This window comes from Macaca fascicularis, chromosome 3 (genome assembly GCF_037993035.2).
Source record: "Macaca fascicularis isolate 582-1 chromosome 3, T2T-MFA8v1.1".
NCBI classification, from domain to species: domain Eukaryota; kingdom Metazoa; phylum Chordata; class Mammalia; order Primates; family Cercopithecidae; genus Macaca; species Macaca fascicularis.
The window spans coordinates 99,683,335-99,700,481 of NC_088377.1; the positions used below are offsets into that span (position 1 = coordinate 99,683,335).

At 38.4% G+C, this 17,147-nt stretch overlaps 1 protein-coding gene across 3 annotated transcripts in view; it reads right to left on the bottom strand.

Annotated features, from left to right (window-relative positions):
* GARS1 (glycyl-tRNA synthetase 1) overlaps positions 1 to 16,611 on the bottom strand; it is a 40,429-nt gene extending 23,818 nt beyond the window's left edge. For 2 of the 3 annotated variants that reach the window (XM_065542158.2, XM_065542159.2), the window contains exons 1-7: positions 16,303 to 16,611; positions 12,545 to 12,646; positions 11,399 to 11,501; positions 10,230 to 10,371; positions 8,608 to 8,696; positions 8,157 to 8,233; positions 1,664 to 1,809 (exon numbers count right to left, since the gene is read on the bottom strand). In XM_065542158.2, the coding sequence (XP_065398230.1) occupies positions 1,664 to 1,809; positions 8,157 to 8,233; positions 8,608 to 8,696; positions 10,230 to 10,371; positions 11,399 to 11,501; positions 12,545 to 12,646; positions 16,303 to 16,521 (878 nt within the window). In that variant the 5' untranslated portion in view covers positions 16,522 to 16,611. Of the gene's footprint in view, positions 1 to 1,663; positions 1,810 to 8,156; positions 8,234 to 8,607; positions 8,697 to 10,229; positions 10,372 to 11,398; positions 11,502 to 12,544; positions 12,647 to 15,504; positions 15,623 to 16,302 lie in introns of all 3 variants that reach the window. The other variant, XM_074035295.1, reaches the window with a different exon arrangement.
* Between the last annotated feature and the right edge of the window lie 536 nt (positions 16,612 to 17,147).

The window sequence follows — 17,147 nt, forward strand, 5'->3', positions numbered from 1 at the left end:
ATGTTTAGCCCTGTTAACCCACATATTAAAACTTAACTGAGGGGCTAAAAAGAAATCAGTATGGGCTCACATTTAACATCAGCACTCACTTATCACTAACTATCACCTCACCAAGCCAGGTAATTTTCAATGTTTTTCAAATCATTTTATTCTCTGCAGTATTTTATATTTTCAACCAGAGGCTTGCACATTTCTCTGTATTTTAAAGATATAGTCAAGCAAATACACTATTAAAGCCACTGCCCTCTCAATTTCCTAGGAAATATCCTGTGCAAAACATCCACTAAGGAAGTGCTCCCAATGGCCTACTTCAAAATAAGTATTTTACTAAAATAACTTCAAAACCAAGGGGTAAAAACCCTAAAATTGTACTCTCTTCTTACTTAACAGACGAACTCTTTTGATTTTTATGGCCCTTTCCAGATTTAATCCAAATGTAAGTAAAGTTTACGTGCATATTTACAGTTACTATGTATAAAATTATGTATTATTTATTTTATACTTTTCCACTTTCTAAATAATAGCACAAATTTCTCACATTAATAGTGGCAGAATATTATACTAAACTAATCCACTTTACTATAATTTGTTTAACCACTCTCAAATTACTGAATAGGTTATTTCTACTTTTAGTTTACATACTGCTTGTAAGTATAGTTTCCTTTCCTTCTGAATTATTTCCTTAGATCAGTTCCCAGAAATGGAACGTCTGGGTCACGGGTTATGTCTCCTTTTATGACTCTCTGTACATATGGCCAAAATGAAAGGCTTGCCACCGGCCTCTTTCCATGAAATATTCCAAATCAACCTGATGTCTCATTAGAATAATTAACTGTGACACATTTTGTCACAATTAATTTTTCTTATTCTTCAGTCCCTCCTCTGGGAAACATGATCTATCTAGCTCATGTAGCAAAAACCTACTCTCTTACCGTAACATAAGAAAAATATCTAAAGCTATGAAAGGGAACATTGGCTAAGTCTGTTAAACAGTGGACAAGGAATCAGAAGATAAAGATTCCAATTCTGAATCATACTGTAAACTAACCAGATATTCTTTATCCGTGAAAACCACATCTTTCAAATCAACAGGCTACACCTATGCTGTCCAATATGGTAGGCCACTAGTCACATGTCTATTTAAATTTCAATTAAGATGAAATAAATTTTAAAATTCAGTGCCTCAGAAGAACTTGACCCATTACGAGTGCTCAAGAGCCAAATGTGGCTGGTAGCTAATCACACTGGACAACACAGATTACAGAACATTTCCATCACTGCAGAAAGTTCCATTGGACAGTGTCAGGCTAAACTAAATGGTTTCTAAAGTATCCTTCAGCAATAAGTTCAATGGCTTTCAAAACCATTCTTCAACTGTCCCTTCTGCCCTATGCAGCTATAACTAGAAGATATAGTAATCAGAGATTTTATATCTATTTTATGGCAAAAAAAATACATATATACCAAAACAGAAATTATATTCAGAAAGAACTTTTTTAAAGTAAGACTTATTTCTGCCATTATTTCTCCATAATATATTCATCTGTAGTTCTGTATATCACTTTTTAAAAGTTTTTCCTTCATAACATTGATATTTACCTTTTACTATAAGCAATTTTAAAAACTTCATTACATAAACAGGTAAACAATAAGTGATACACACCCAGGCATGTTTCCTCCAGGCCCAATGAAAGTCTTGAACATTAAGTTAAAAGATACTGGAGGGGATAGGTCATTTCCAGTAATGGGAGATTTTACATTATAGTTCACAAAAAGATCCGTAAGTTCTTGCTGTCCATAGTTATCAAGCTGAAGGACATATAAAGAAATTAGTGTAAAAGACAAAGAAAACAAGGCATAAGATATAAAGTATTATATAAAACCCTAGCAATCCACTGTTACAACTCACACAAAATTCAGGAACATCACAATTAACCTAACCTTCAGAACACCCACATTAAAACCATAACCAGCCGGGTGCTGTGGCTCACAGCTGTAATCCTAGCACTTTGGGAGGCCGAGATGGGTGGATCATGAGGTCAGGAGATCAAGACCATCCTGGCTAACACAGTGAAATCCCATCTCTACTAAAAATACAAAAAAAAAAAAAAAAAAATTAGCCAGGCGTGGTGGCGGGCACCTGTAGTCCCAGCTACTCGGGAGGCTGAGGCAGGAGAATGGGGTGAACCCAGGAGGCGGAGCTTGCAGTGAGCCGAGATCGTGCCACTGCACTCCAGCCTGGGCAACTGAGACTCCGTCTCAAAAAAAATAAATAAATAAAAATAAAAATAAAAAGCCCATAACCAATTTACACACTTTCCATTTATCAAGAGAGAAACAAAATATCTTTCTGGGACCTAAAACTCATATAGTCACTGTTTCAAAATGAAAGATAAAGCAAAATACCTCTTATTCAATTATAACAGTTATTAGTTGGCAAGAATCTGAAATTACATAAATAAGTTTACAAAGCTGAATTTTACTACTCTGAACACACTTAAGGTGCATTTCTGCATTTCTCTGTATTTTAAAGATCCAGTCAAGCAAATATACTATTAATAGCCACCACCCTCTCCTCAATTGAGTAATTAAATGTGCACTGAACTTTCCCTTAGGAGCTAAGATATTAAGCTCCTAGAAGATAGAAGCTGTATCTTATTAACCTCAGCATTTTCCAGTGTATTGCACATTCTATACATTGATCATCAATGCCAAATCCTGTAAAATGATGTATGACCTCCAATTCAAGAATTTCAAGTGGCTATGACAAACCATCTAATAGTAAGCAATATTTAAAACTTAAAAGTCTCCTAATAGAAACAAAGTAATTCAATAAATCAATTAATGGCCATAAGAACTGAAGCTTTGAGTTCAGAAAGACCTGGGTGTATCTCCCAACTCTATGCCACTTATGGGTTGTGTGACTACAGATTAAGTCTTACGTAACCTCTCTAAGAACAGGGGAGAACAGCATCTACCTCACTATGTAAGACTATTATGAAGATTAAAAACATGTAAAGTACTTAGCACAGGCAGGACCTGGTATATAATACCTACTCGATAAAGAGCAATTATGTTTGCTCCCCTCATAAATCCAATGGTATTTCCACTCCATAAAAAGGCAACTCACTCACACTAACCACATGTTCCAGGTTTGAACACGCGATTTAAAACACTAAGCCTTCTAGACTCTATTTCTACAGAATTTCTAGGGGGAATCCACAAGATAACATTATACAATTACCCAAGAGGCTGGATCAATGAGGAAACTGTTCCAGTGACCTTCAAGACACGGGTACCGTAAATATAAGCTGGTCCTACTACAGCAGAAAGTCAAAGAGCCTGAGGAACATCTATTTCCCAGGTAATTCAAGAATATATAGTGTTTTCCAATAAAAGGCATAATTTAAAAAGAAATCAGGAGGAAAAAGATTCCGCCAATAAAGATAGAAATCAAAACCCCTGGGAAAGGGAATCTGGCAATATCTGACAAAATTACATTTGTATGTATCCTTTGACCCAGTAATCCCATTTCCAGGCATCTATCCCAAAGACACAATAGCAAAAACATGAAAATATATAAGCACAAGATTATTCGATGCAGCACTATCTGTAACGTTAAAGATGGGAAATAACCCAAATGTCCAGCAGTGGACAACTGGTTATATAAAATATATCCACACAATGCAGAATTATGTAGCTATAAAATGGAAGGAGGCAATCTCTATATACTATGAGGGACCAATCTCTGAAATATTTTGTTATGTGAAGAAAACCACCATGGAGAAAAGTGTATATGGAATGCAACCATTTATTTAGAAAGGGGGGCATACAAGTATCTATGTCTTTGTTTATATTCTATTTTTTTTTAAAAAGGCAGTTGTTTCAAGTTAAAAACTCCTCAGGAAGCAGGGAAGGTGAAGGGAAGAGAGATAGTAGACTACTTAAATATACCTTGTTTTTTAGATTTGCCTTTAGAGGTATAAAAAATGCTTTATATGATTATAAAACAAATTTTAATTTTTTTAAATTATACTTTAAGTTCTAGGGTACATGTGCACAACGTGCAGGTTTGATACATAGGTATACATGCGCCATGTTGGTTTGCTGCACCCATCAACTCGTCATTCACATTAGGTATTTCTCCTAATGCTATCCCTCCCCCACCACCCCACCCCCTGACAGGTGTGTGATGTCCCCCACCCTGTGTCCAAGTGTTCTCATTGTTCAATTCCCACCTATGCGTGAGAACATGCAGTGTTTGGTTTTCTGTCCTTGTGATAGTTTGCTGAGAATGATGGCTTCCAGCTTCATCCATATCCCTGCAAAGGACGTGAATTCATCCTTTTTATGGCTGCATAGTATTCCATGGTATATATGTGCCATATTTTCTTAATCTAGTCTATCACTGATGGACATTTGGATTGGTTCCAAGTCTTTGCTATTGTGCTATATGATTATAATACAACTTTTTAAAAATGAAACCCTGAATACTGAAAATAAAATGAAATACATGCACTAACTGCATATCTAGCTGATGACATAACCACAGAGAGAGAATGACTCCAAGTGACTTTAAATACAGTTATCAGACTGTAAGACTACACACTGCTGGCATATCCCTAAAGAAAAGAATAAAAATGTTTTTAACTGTTTTCAACATTTATATTGCCGATGGTGGTGTGGGTACTGTCATTCTGAGACTGTTAACGTATACAGTGGGTGATAAGGCATGTCAATAGTTATGTTTTGTTACTGAGAAGTGGGATTTTTGGTGAGGTTTACATGAAGGAGAGAGATTTAAGATTAACATAGTAAAAACCCCATAAACCTAACTTTAAGTAAACTATTAAGTATCTACATTAACTCACGAAAATTTTATCTTTTAAAAAATACCAATTTCCTAGCTCAGATCACTGACAAGGTCTATAATTAGTGATCAATACCATCCCCACTAGTAAGTACCAGGGCTCTTTGGAGAAATGTCTGATTCCAAGTCTGGGACAGGAAATGTACAAGATGAGATGGCAATATCTTGTCATATTAAAGGAAGTTTTCAGAGACTACTAGGGCTGTGTCAAAAAGACTCAGCAGAGAACTCCTAGTCACCAAAGACTGGACAATTTCACCATCAATAAGATAAATGCAACTGACTGAATATCAAATATTTGAATCTAAAGTTCACAACAGCAGGAGGAAAAAAGGAAAAGGCAGGCAGGAACTCGTGAATTTCTGAAGGATGTTAGGGAACCAACTAATAGAAAACAGGTTAAAAAAGACAATGGGTGGGAGAACGGATTAAGCACTTTTTCTCACTTTTCTTTATAAATGGTGTCTCAGAGAAATCAAATAGTTGATAGAAAATGTTTTTCCATACAGAAATAGTCTAGCTAAAAAATATATATATAACAGAATGACAAAAATCACCATTTTGAAACCCCCTCATCAGTTAATGCACCTAAACAATGGACATCAATGGCCACAGCCCACAGAAGAGCTGACCAGGTACTATGTACCTCTGGACAGGAGGCCATAACACCACTTAATCAAATGTCTTGCCAAAAATACCTGGTCAAGCCTCTAAATCTAATACAGAAAAAGATGAACATGTGTAACCTCACTACAATAACATAATTAGCCAAATCCAGACCAAATTCCAGTAGAAAACAATAAGGAACAAATGACTCAGCTTCTTGAAAAAAATTTTAATGAAAATGCTGGGAAAAAAAGGGAATGAGGGAAGGCCATATAGATTGGAAGAGATTTAAGAAACATATCAACCAATCACAAAGTACAGACTTTATCTGGATCCCAATTCAAATTTTAAAAACTGGAAATATTTAAGACAGCCTAGAAAACATGAACACTGATTAAATATTTGATACTAAATTATTAACATTTCCCAAGGTAAGAGGATTGAAAAAGATTTTTAAATCATTTAAAAAGCCTTTATTTTTAAAGGATTTTTCTCTTTTAGAGATAGATAATGAAAAATTTACAGGTATAATAAAATAATGTTTGAGATCTGCTTCAAAAAAATTCAGGCTGGGCACCATGGCTCACATCTGTAAACCTAGCCCTTTGGGAGGTCCAGACAGGAGGATCGCTTGAGCTCAGGAGGTCGTGGCTGCAGTGAGCCACGTTCATGCCCCTGCACTCCAGCCTGTGCTACAGAGTGGGACTCTGTCCCCACCCTACCACACACAAAAAATTAGGGGAAAGAAGTCAGTAAAGTGAGAGGGGAATAGATACAAAAAAATTTAACAGTGAAGCACGGGGATAGGTACATAATTGTTTATTACGTTTTTATTTAACATATAAAATTTCGTATGTTTTGAATTTTTCATAAACAAGTTAAAAATGATTTTTAAAACTGGAACATCCAGAGATGGGCCAGCAAAAACAGAGACGAGAAACAAAAGAATTCGTTCTGAGCTGTTAAATCCACATAATAGGAGTAGAGGTCTTCCTACCACAGAAGGTGAATCAGGACCTTTAAAGAAACAATCGTGCTTCATAAAGCTGAAAAGGAGTCAGACACTAAGGTGCAGAAAACTCTATTCTGTGCTTAAGCAACAGATGGGCTTTCAGCCAGTGAATCCACCAGGGCCATTTCTGAGTGCTACACCATTTCCCATGGGTCCCTAACTTTTCATTGAAGATTATATTGACAGCTGTACATGTATCTGATATGGCAAATCAAAAAACAAATTGCTCTCCTAGAACACGGATCTGAAATAAAAGAGAAGGCCAATGCTCAAACAATAAATTGACTTGTCAAATCAACTAGTTACTTCCCAACTCTGACAACGTACTTGGAAATGAATGATACTGTTAAGGTCAAAAACATATATATACACAAAACCTCAGTAAATCTAAAATTCTGAATGGAAAATTTTAGGGATACTTAGAGGCACTTTCCATTTTTTCTAATAAAGGGCATGCCTTTGGAAAAGAAAATGAGATGAACATGTGGCTTCAACAGCATCAAAATATAAGAAATAATTTTCTAAACCATCAATAACTGTACTAAAACAATGAGCTTCAAGCAAGGGATAAAATTATACTCCACAAGGATCAAAATAAATCAGCAGATGATTCAACAGCCAAATTAAGAGAGTTTTCAATGTAAATGAAGGAGAAATTATTTTAGCTATGTTGGAAAGTTAACTATCACAGAGAAAAATAAGCATGCTAAAAAAAAAATTAGAACAGTGGAAAAGTATCCAGTAATTCCCATGAGAAAAAAACAACAAATTAGGGAGTTCTATATTCAGACACAGAGAGAGACAGAGATCTGTGTAAAGAAAATAGGTTTAATCACTGTACTGGTTTTTTTGTTTGTTTTTCACCCAAGGAAGTAAATAAAATTTAAGAAGTGAGCCTCAGTAGACCTCATGAGTAAACATGGTGTTGGAGAAACGTACTTTGCCTAAATGGAACAGCCGATAGATGAGGTGAGACACTAGCAACATATATACCTGAGCACATGCATCTTCCCAGGGAGACGTGCAGTTTTGATCATATTCTTAGGGTGGTCTGTGACTCAAAAAAAGGATAAGAACTACTTCTAATATAGAAAGTATTCCTGCAATTGGCAAAAGGTCAGAATAAATTATCTCTGTGGTCTCTTTGTTGTCTTATCTAAAATTTGTCAGCTTAAATATACAAATTATAAAACTTTAGAACTACAGGCAAACTGAGAAAAGCAAGGACAGAAAAGTAGGGACCTGCTGATGAGGTTCTAAGAATAACAGCACAAAATCAGGGTCCAAGCAGAGGCAGATCAAACAGCTAGTGAGAAAGTGCTCATCAAGTTATCTGCCCTGAAATCTCCACACCAGTGCTGAACACTACCCATCATCAGTCACTCCTGTGGTTTTAGCTATTAAATCCAGAAAAGCAGTTTCCAAGGACAGACAAATTTAATGCCTATTTACACTAACTTGTTAGTTTTGGCTCAAATAAAGGGTTAGTCACAAAAGAGAGAAGAAAATAAAACTGCAAAAAAAGAGATGCTATAAAGGACAGAATTAACCTCTGCTTCTTTACAGTGTGGCCAGGGTCAGCATAATGGGAAATGCAACAATCATTAAACACTGGAAGAAGGACAGTGACCACCTAGGTTACTCTGATAACATCTCTAGAGTACTCACCTGGGCCAAAACACTTTCCATCTCTGATTTCTTTTCGACAGAACACTTCTTATCAGACATCAATTTCTGTAAATGAGCTGTAAGAACAGTGTTGACATATGATAATCAACGGGAAAAAGGACAATGCACTTTTCAGTTTCAATGCTGGACAATTAAAAAGTAAATCCATGGATAAAGTTCTTAATTTACATGAATCCCATGGTTGATTTTACAGCAGTAGTCATGGTATTGTCTTGATTCATTTGCTAATTAGAAAAATCATCTGTATGTAACTAATTAATCTACACAAAACTTTTTTAAAAAATAAGGGACTTGATTTATATACTTAAGATCTGTGCACTTTACTCTTTGAATGTTATGCCTCAATAAAACATTTAATGGAGAACATCTGAGAGAAAGTTTAAACCTTTTATTTTGATCAATCCTACCTGAAGGAGATGAAGAACCTCACCTTTTAATAGATGGTCAGCCCGAAAACATTCTCCATTTTTTACATCTTTCACCATGAAGTCAGCAAATTTGTCTACATGGCCAGAGGTCCTAAATTAACAAACGCCAACTCAATTCGTCATTCTCATACAAATTACACCTAGATATTACCTTATAATTCCCCATCAGTGTTTATATCTGTGTATCTCAAAGATGGAAGCTCCCACATCTATAGTAATGATGTATCCATGACAGATGGTAATGTATGCCAGAGAAAATTCTTCCTCAAATCTATTTTTCACCCTCTCCCACATTCTTCCTTCCCATAAGAAAAAACACATTAACTACACAATAAAAAGACAATTCTTTTCTACAAGTTGTCATAAAGTCTGTACTATTCTTCAGGATCAATTAATCCATGCCTATGCCATTATTATTAGTGATCTAAACAAAGGTCAAAATCATTGGGAATTTGACTAGTTAAAAATTCATGGCAGTTCAGTATAGACATTGAACCTTAAGAAAGTGGTTCCTGCCACTGAAACCTGTACTGACATTGGTATTATCTCTACAAAGTTCCTATTGGTGGAACAAGTAGCTAAAAGGATAGGTAGTCTTGATCTTATAGAGCCATCATCCAGAATTCCTCATCTTAACTGGCTGAAATTATTAAGAGAACCTAACGAATGCCAATAGTAAAAATCAGCTCTCCACCAGGCAACCTTAAATGAATAATGACGAGTTACAAAATGACAAGAATTCCTCTTTGAGTTTCACATTCTGAAATTCTGCCCTACTTTGGGAGGCCAAGGCGGGCGGATCACTAGGTCAGGAGATCAAGACCACCCCGGCTAACACAGTAAAACCCCGTCTCTAATAAAAATACAAAAAAAATTGGCCAGACGTGGTGGCGGATGCCTGTAGTCCCAGCTACTTGGGAGGCTGAGGCAGGAGAATGGCATGAACCCAGCAGGTGGAGCTTGCAGTGAGCCGAGATCAAGCCACTGCACTCCAGCCTGGGCGACAGAGCGAGACTCCGTCTCAAAAAAAAAAAAAAATTCTGCCCTACTTTCAATAATGTTGGTAGGAATAATCTAAGTTTCTGCATTGAAATTTCAATACAAATAGTATTTAACTGAAAATCTCTACAAATATACCTTTGCTCAGAACTTCTAAAAACTTGTATTAAGGAAATAATCAAGGATACACCCAAAAATCCATCTATCAAGATATTCAGTGCAGTCAAAAATGAGAAACACCTTAATGCTTTCAATATGGCACAAACTAACATATTATGGTACTTCCATAAAACAATACTATGCTGTCATTAAAAATGCTTTAGATGAATAGTTAATGACATGAGTATGTATTAATCTATATTACATGAAAATAAGCAGTGTACTGCTAACACTGAAATACATAGGGACATACAGAAAAAACAGATTGGAAGGACAAACACAATCATCTTAACATGGCTATCTGTGAGCAGAAGGTATATGTTTGTTTTTCCATATTTTCCAGATTTTCTACATGAACATGAGTAGTTCTTTATAATCAGGAAGTTATTTAGATAAGCATATTAAATAATTTAACAAGTTGTTTTATTTAAAGTAGGATTCCCCCCACTCCAAAGTAGGATCTCACTTTAAAACTGGCTCAGGGGTGAGCATGGTGCAATCGATCTCCAGGATCTGTTCCTCTTGGATAAAGTGCTGCCTCCAGGTCTGAATAATATTGTTCTTCAAAGCACAGCCAACTGGCCCAAAGTCATACAGACCACTAACACCTATAGAATATGAGAGGAAAACATGTACTTTACTTTGTTACTCTGAACAATGAAGGCAAGGAGACATGAGAAACTGATACCTACAAGACTTCACATACTCCCTAAAAGTGTATTCAAGTCAACAATGCAAATCCCTCAATACTGAAGAGCCTTACTTTCAGCTAGCTGATGGAAGTAAAATAAAAAAGCTCTTACACCATTTACTAATTTCCTATTTATTCCCTAATTTCAAGCAGGACTAGCCCAAAATCTACAACAAAAGTTCCCCTTATACAAGAAACAGAATGAAAAAACAGATTATAGTTTTCTGCCATAAAAATTAGAAAATAATTTCTCACAACATCTGATAACAATGAGCTATAATTTTAGCATCCAATTCTCTACTTTATTCCTGGGTATTTGAGGCACTATTTAACCTCAAAAGGGTAAACATTTACAGATCTGCTTAGCCAAACTCAAGTCAACTTTCAGTGGCAAAGTACTATATGTCTAACGTTGTTGTAATAATCTACTGACTATGAAAAATACAGTTTTACATTTCATCAGTGAATTGCATTTGCCTATATACCTTCATATGGCATTCAGAGTGATTGATCTACATCCCTGGGACGAATGCTTTCTCCTGGCAGATGACCATAAAGAATAAACTAAGGACTGTTTTATCACCGCCCCTGTGTGAAGGGTCACAGTATAGTTAGCCAGTACTATAATGGCCCTCTGTCGCTCCTCAGTCACATTGCATTTTAAAAAGAGTACATGAGTACACAGACACATCAAATGCATACATGGGCCTCCAACAATCCCCTACATCCTAATGGAAAATAGTGCTCTCCAAGAATAAATACAGTGGGGAAAAATAACAGGTATTACACCAAATGGTGACTCCAAGCAAACAAAAGCAAAACATCTATCCCCTGCTTTGTGGCCTGATACAAGCAGATACCAACAGGCAAGCCATGTTCTCGATTTAAGTATAATATTAGAGCCACTAACAACACAACAGTTCTTTTTGTCGTTAATCCCTTACCTCCATAAATAGCAAAAGCTTGATCATAGAAAAACCTCCTCTTCAGGGTATCTTCCATTTTTGCTCGGTCTACAATATCATCTTTGGGCTGTAATGCCAGCTCCTGTTAGACATTAAATAAAAAGTGAGTGATTGGAGGGGTGGGTGGGAATCTGAACTTATGTATCTGAATTTAGTTTATTCCTCACCAGAATTAAATATAAAATTTATCAAACAGACAAGATTTTGACAGGTTAAAAACAATAGAAGCCACAGGTCTTTTTTTCCCTTTGAGTAATATAAAAGATACCTTTACTTCATCATTTAGGAAAATATATGATCATTTCCAAGATTACAAGACTAAGCTTGGCCAGGTGCGGTGGCTCATGCCTGTAATTCCAGTACTTTGGGAGGCTGAAGTGGTGGATCACCTGATGTCAGGAGTTCAAGTCCAGCCTGGCCAACATGGCAAAACACTGTCTCTACTAAAATACAAAAATTAGCTGGGTGTGGTGGCGGGCACCTGTAATCCCAGCTATTTGGGAGGCTGAGGCAGGAGAACCACTTGAACCTGGGAGGCAGAGGTTGCAGTGAGCTGAGATCGCACCATTGCACTCCAGCCTGGGCAACAGAGTGAGACTCCGTCTCAAAAAAAAAAAAAAAGACTAAGTTTACTTCGATGTAGATACTGATAAGCAATATAAGCAATATTTGAATTGTTAGTGGATTGCTATAGCAAAATGATTAATTTAAAACCCCAAACAACTTAAGTTTGGTGATGGGAGATCTATTGTTTGAAAGGTCTGGGAGCAGGTATCAAATAAACAGACTTTTTCCTTAAAACAAACAAACAAAAATCATTATTTCCAGACATAAGAGAAGTCATAAAGAAGAGCACAGTCCTTTCCATGGAAATTCATGCAGTGTATTGAGTCCAGAATTTGCAGGGTCAGGAAGGCGTTATTAAAAAGTTGACATTTTGAGTTGCATTTTGAAAGGATGAGGAGTCTACCAGGTAGAGGGAAAGGAGAAGAAGGCATTATGGATAAACAGATAAACCAAATGATACTTGTTCAGAAACTTTTCTAGGTCTCTCCCATCCAAAGAAATTAAAGATGAACAATCCTATACCTACTTACGTTCCTATTTTAGCATCCCAGGACTCACCTTTGCTTCCAGAACCCTCTTGCGGGCTTTGAGCTCAGCCACTGCCTTGTCTACATCTACTTGGGGTGCTTTATCTTCTTTGAGTTTTCGCACAAGATCTCCCTAGCCAACAAAAAGAATTTATATTCAGGATTGGTTTCAGAAGTCAAGAAATGTTAGAAATGTGTTTTTAAGCATGCCTTTTAAAAAGTCTATGTAAGAATGATACAATTCAGGTCAAGTGTGGTGGCTCACGCCTGTAATGCCAGCACTTTGGAAGGCCCTCTTCACCACCTGAGGTCAGGAGTTTCAGATCATTCTGGCCAACATGGTGATACCCCATCACTACTAAACATACACAAATCAGCCAGCCGTGGTGGTGGGCGCCTGTAATCCCAGCCACTCGGGAGGCTGAGGCAGGAGAATCACTTGAACCCGGAAGGCAGAGGTTGCAGTGAGCTAAGATCACGAACGTCACTGCACTCCAGCCTGGGCGACAAAGTGAGACTCCGTCTCAAAATGGAAAAAAAAAAAAAAAAGAATTATGCAATTCAAATGTTTATTATGCGAGTGGTCATTATGAATGAAGGTCTCTGCCCTCTTCATTTATAATCTAGAAGAACATACAGGCAAGTTAACAAATAACTGCTCACAGGGTGAATTTTTTCCTTTGGGTATAGAGGGGAGAAAAAGGAGGGGAGAAAAGCATTGATTAAAAAGTAAGAAAGAGCAAGATCTGTACTGAGAACACAGAAGAACCAATAAATTGACCACCCTCTTAAATCTCTCTCCTCTCGCTTACAAAAAACAAAAAAATATTATTCAGTTTTCCTCCCACTTCTCTGATCATTCTTCTCAGTCACTGCTGGCTCATCTTCCTTTGCCTTTCTCTTTATAGTTGGAATTTTTTCCTTGCTAATATTTCTGAATTATTTTATTAACTTCCAACAACCTATACTAATTCCATATTTATAGTAATATGGTGAACTAGATCATCTGAGAAAACAAACAAAATATTACCTATATAGGATGAAAAACTTTCAGCTGAGTAATTAAAGTTGTTAAATTGATAGAGCCCTTGGGCACCCAACAGAGTTTTTAATTTCAGTGATCCATTTCCATACAATATGTGGTTCATTTTCACACTGCATGATTGTTTTTGGTAGTCTCTTGTTCTTTGCTCATGTTTTTGAGTCCTCCTTCTATTTTAAAAAATTATCTTAAGCATTTTAAAAGTATGTGATTATTCTAATACTTTTGGAGAATCTAATTCTATTATCATTTCCCCTGAGTCTCACTCAAGGTGGCTCGTTTCCTTGTGGGTTTTTAAATTTCAAGTTTAGCACTTATTATTTTGGTAACCGTAATCTGTGAAATATCCTAGAAGACCAATGTGGAAAGTCTGCTTCTTTTGCAATATGACGTTCTGGTTAAAGTATATGAAGAAAGACATACATAGGTGGAAAAGGAAAAATAATTTTAAAAGCCGTTTCGCATAATTGTGGATATTCTTTGATACTACCTCAAAACTCTGACAAGTGTTACTTTCTTCAAGGTTATTTCTAACTCAGAAACTATAGCAATGAATTTTTTGTACTGTTAGAATAAATCTATTAATGTATCTTAAGCTTTGAATGGCTCTTTCACCAATACCTGATTTCATATCATGCACTGGTCACCTGGAAAAATATTGGTTCACTGAGTTATGCAGATTATCCAACTACTATCAAAAAAAAAAAAAATCCACGTTTGTTAATATCACCACTCATCTCATCACAAATATCTTTAAGGACTGTGAAGCTGCCAAGCTCACAGCAAAAGATACGCGTTTTCTCAGATTCTAAAATTTCCCCAAAGGTTATTATTGGCCACAAATAGTAACCACTGTTTTCTTAAAGTGACAAACTCACTCATTCATTTTCCAGATTAACAAATTTCTATGAAACGTGCTACTAACAAGACCAGTCGTTAAGTAAAAATCCCACTCCGGAAAGGTTTTCAATTGCACTTCACAATGGAATTATCCAAAATGGATAGGGGTGACAGTGTGTCTCACTTCCCCATAAACAAAAAATGGGTAAAATTAGATCCTCTTTAAATTATCTTTCAGCTGACATCGGACTCAATAATTCACACAATTAACTAACTGATATATGTATGTTCCTGGAAAATTAGAAAAAATATCCAAACTAACTTAAATCAACTAACTCACATATTCGGAAAATATCTTAAAGTACAAAACAATTAATAATCAAGACAATATAAACAGTACACAAGGCAGTAACAGCATCGGAAAGCTGCCGCGATCAAAGTTTACTTTAGTTAACTTGATCCAGTCTTAACTACCAATGGATGATTTTCACTGCAGTTCCAGGCTAACGTGGCAGAGGGAGGGGTTTGGGTGTGGTTTTTTTTCCCCCAAATTAGTTGTATGCTCCCTTCTAAAGGGAAGGATATTTAAAAAAAAAAAAAAAAGGCAAGTTAAGAAAAGACAAAGGAACCACACCTAATTTTATTTGTGGAGTGGAAGGTGGGTGGAGGGAGACAGAGAATATACAATCTGTGTTCTGACACCAATCATGAAGAAAAAAGTTAAGCCCGTGGTGATATTTCAAAATGAAAGGCTATTTATTAAAATCAGTCAGGCTCAAACCAGTGAAGAGGACAGATGGCAAAGTGGCTGAATTTGCGGCAGCTATGCCCCAGTGAATTATTTCCGAGAGAGGGTTCCACCCTCTGTAGCTAAGGCAAATTATTGCATCAGGCGCCCATGCAGGAGAAACCCGTTTGGTGTTTACTACTAGGTCATCGATCTCCGGGGTCCTACTGCAAGCTTCTGGCTCTCCCTAATTGGATATGGGAATCATCTGAAATAATCTTTTCCTCGCCATCTCTAAATTCTAATCTCTATGGCAGTGCCCTAGGTAAAGGAGGTCTACATTAAATCACCAAGCCCTCCAGCCCATGAAACCTTCCCTCACCTTCGGGAAAATCAAATTTCAAAAAATTCCATACTAAGGATGGCTGACTTCACCAAGTAACTCCGCAACATTTAGTTTCCCAGGTTTACGATCTGAGAGCTCACTGGTTCCAAATGGCCTGTTCAGAAGCCAGAAAAGATGACACCAGCAAAGGATGATGAGTTCACAGCATTAATAGAAGAAGTTCGACACCTCCCCACATCCACGTTTCAACTCTGTTTTCTCAGCCAATCATTCGGCTAAACTAAGCACTGAATGAAGGAAGATGTTAAGGAGGAAACACTATTCAAAGCGTCCTGAAGATTAAAGGGCCTGGCCGTAAGACGAAAGAACCGGCAGTTTTTCGGCTCATCATTGACCACGGAAAGTATTAGGAAGCTTTCCACCCAAGGTGCACAAAGAGTACAGCAGAGCCTGGAAAACTGAAGGTTATTCAGTTAGGAGGCGAGGAGAACCAAAGGGTCACAGATCCCAGCCCCACTGGAAACAGAGGAGACGCGGGCTGTGACAGAATGGGGAAGGGAGAACAGAGCCTGAGGAGAGGGACGCAGGAAGTCGGAGGGGTTCCAGGGAGTCATCCAAACAGAGAGGAGGACGGAGGTCCGCAGGAGATGAGGTGGCTGATGCACGGGGGACTTGGGACCAAAGTGGGGGAGGCGAAGAAGACGCCAGAGGATGAATGGAAAGAAAGGGGTAACCGAAGAGGAGGACAGTTCCTCGGGGAGGAGGGAAGGATAGCCAGAAGAGGGCCCTGGAAGAAGAGCCGAAGGCTTAGCAGAGGGCGCAAAACACCGGTACCTGCTGGCGCACTGCTAGCCTGAGAGGTGCCAGCACCTCCTCAGCCCCCGCGCCGTCCATGCTGCTCCGGGAGGCGGCGGGGAAGGAGATCGGGGCGCAGGAGGGCGCGCTGAGGGGTCGGCGGGGCGGGAGCGAGGGCCGGGCTAAGAGCCGGGGCGGCAGCAGCAGCAGTAGAGCGGCGCGAGCACCTCTAAGCAGCGCTGGACGCGGAGAGGGCATGAGCCGGCGGCCCTGGGCGGTCTAGAGAGGGTGGCGACGGAAGCGGCGAGAGCGGCCAGGCCCGGAGCATGATGAAATCGCCGCGTAAACGCCGCGGCGCGCGTGCTGCCGCACATTCCCCACCCCACGACGCGGCGCCGGGTCGCCGCCGCAGATTCGACACAAAACCCGGAAGGACACATCCTAGGGTTTTCTCCGGCTCGGGCGAGGGGTAGAGCTGCGAGTGAACAGATTTGCACAGAAGTGCGTCAAGCCACCCCAGCATCGTGGGGTGGATGTTCAAAGACACAGCTCTGAGTGAGACCTGCAGGCCGAGGCACACAAGAACCTTCAAAGCATAGGTTTTTACACGAGTGACACCCCGGCGCACCTACTTGAACGCACACTTCTGTTTCTGTTCTTTCGCGCTCTGCGCCTTAGAAGGGTCGCAAAACATCAAATCAGATAGGGACCTTAGACTTATGTTGCTCAAGTGCAGATGTTCCCCAGATGAGGAAATAGGCCCAGAGAGGTTAATGATTTTCCCAGTGTCATACATTCCTGGTCCGCCAATGTCAAGACAAACGCTGGCGAAAGGCGGAGGAGTGAGGGGAAAGGGTCACCCCAGGCTTTCTGGAGAAGGTAAA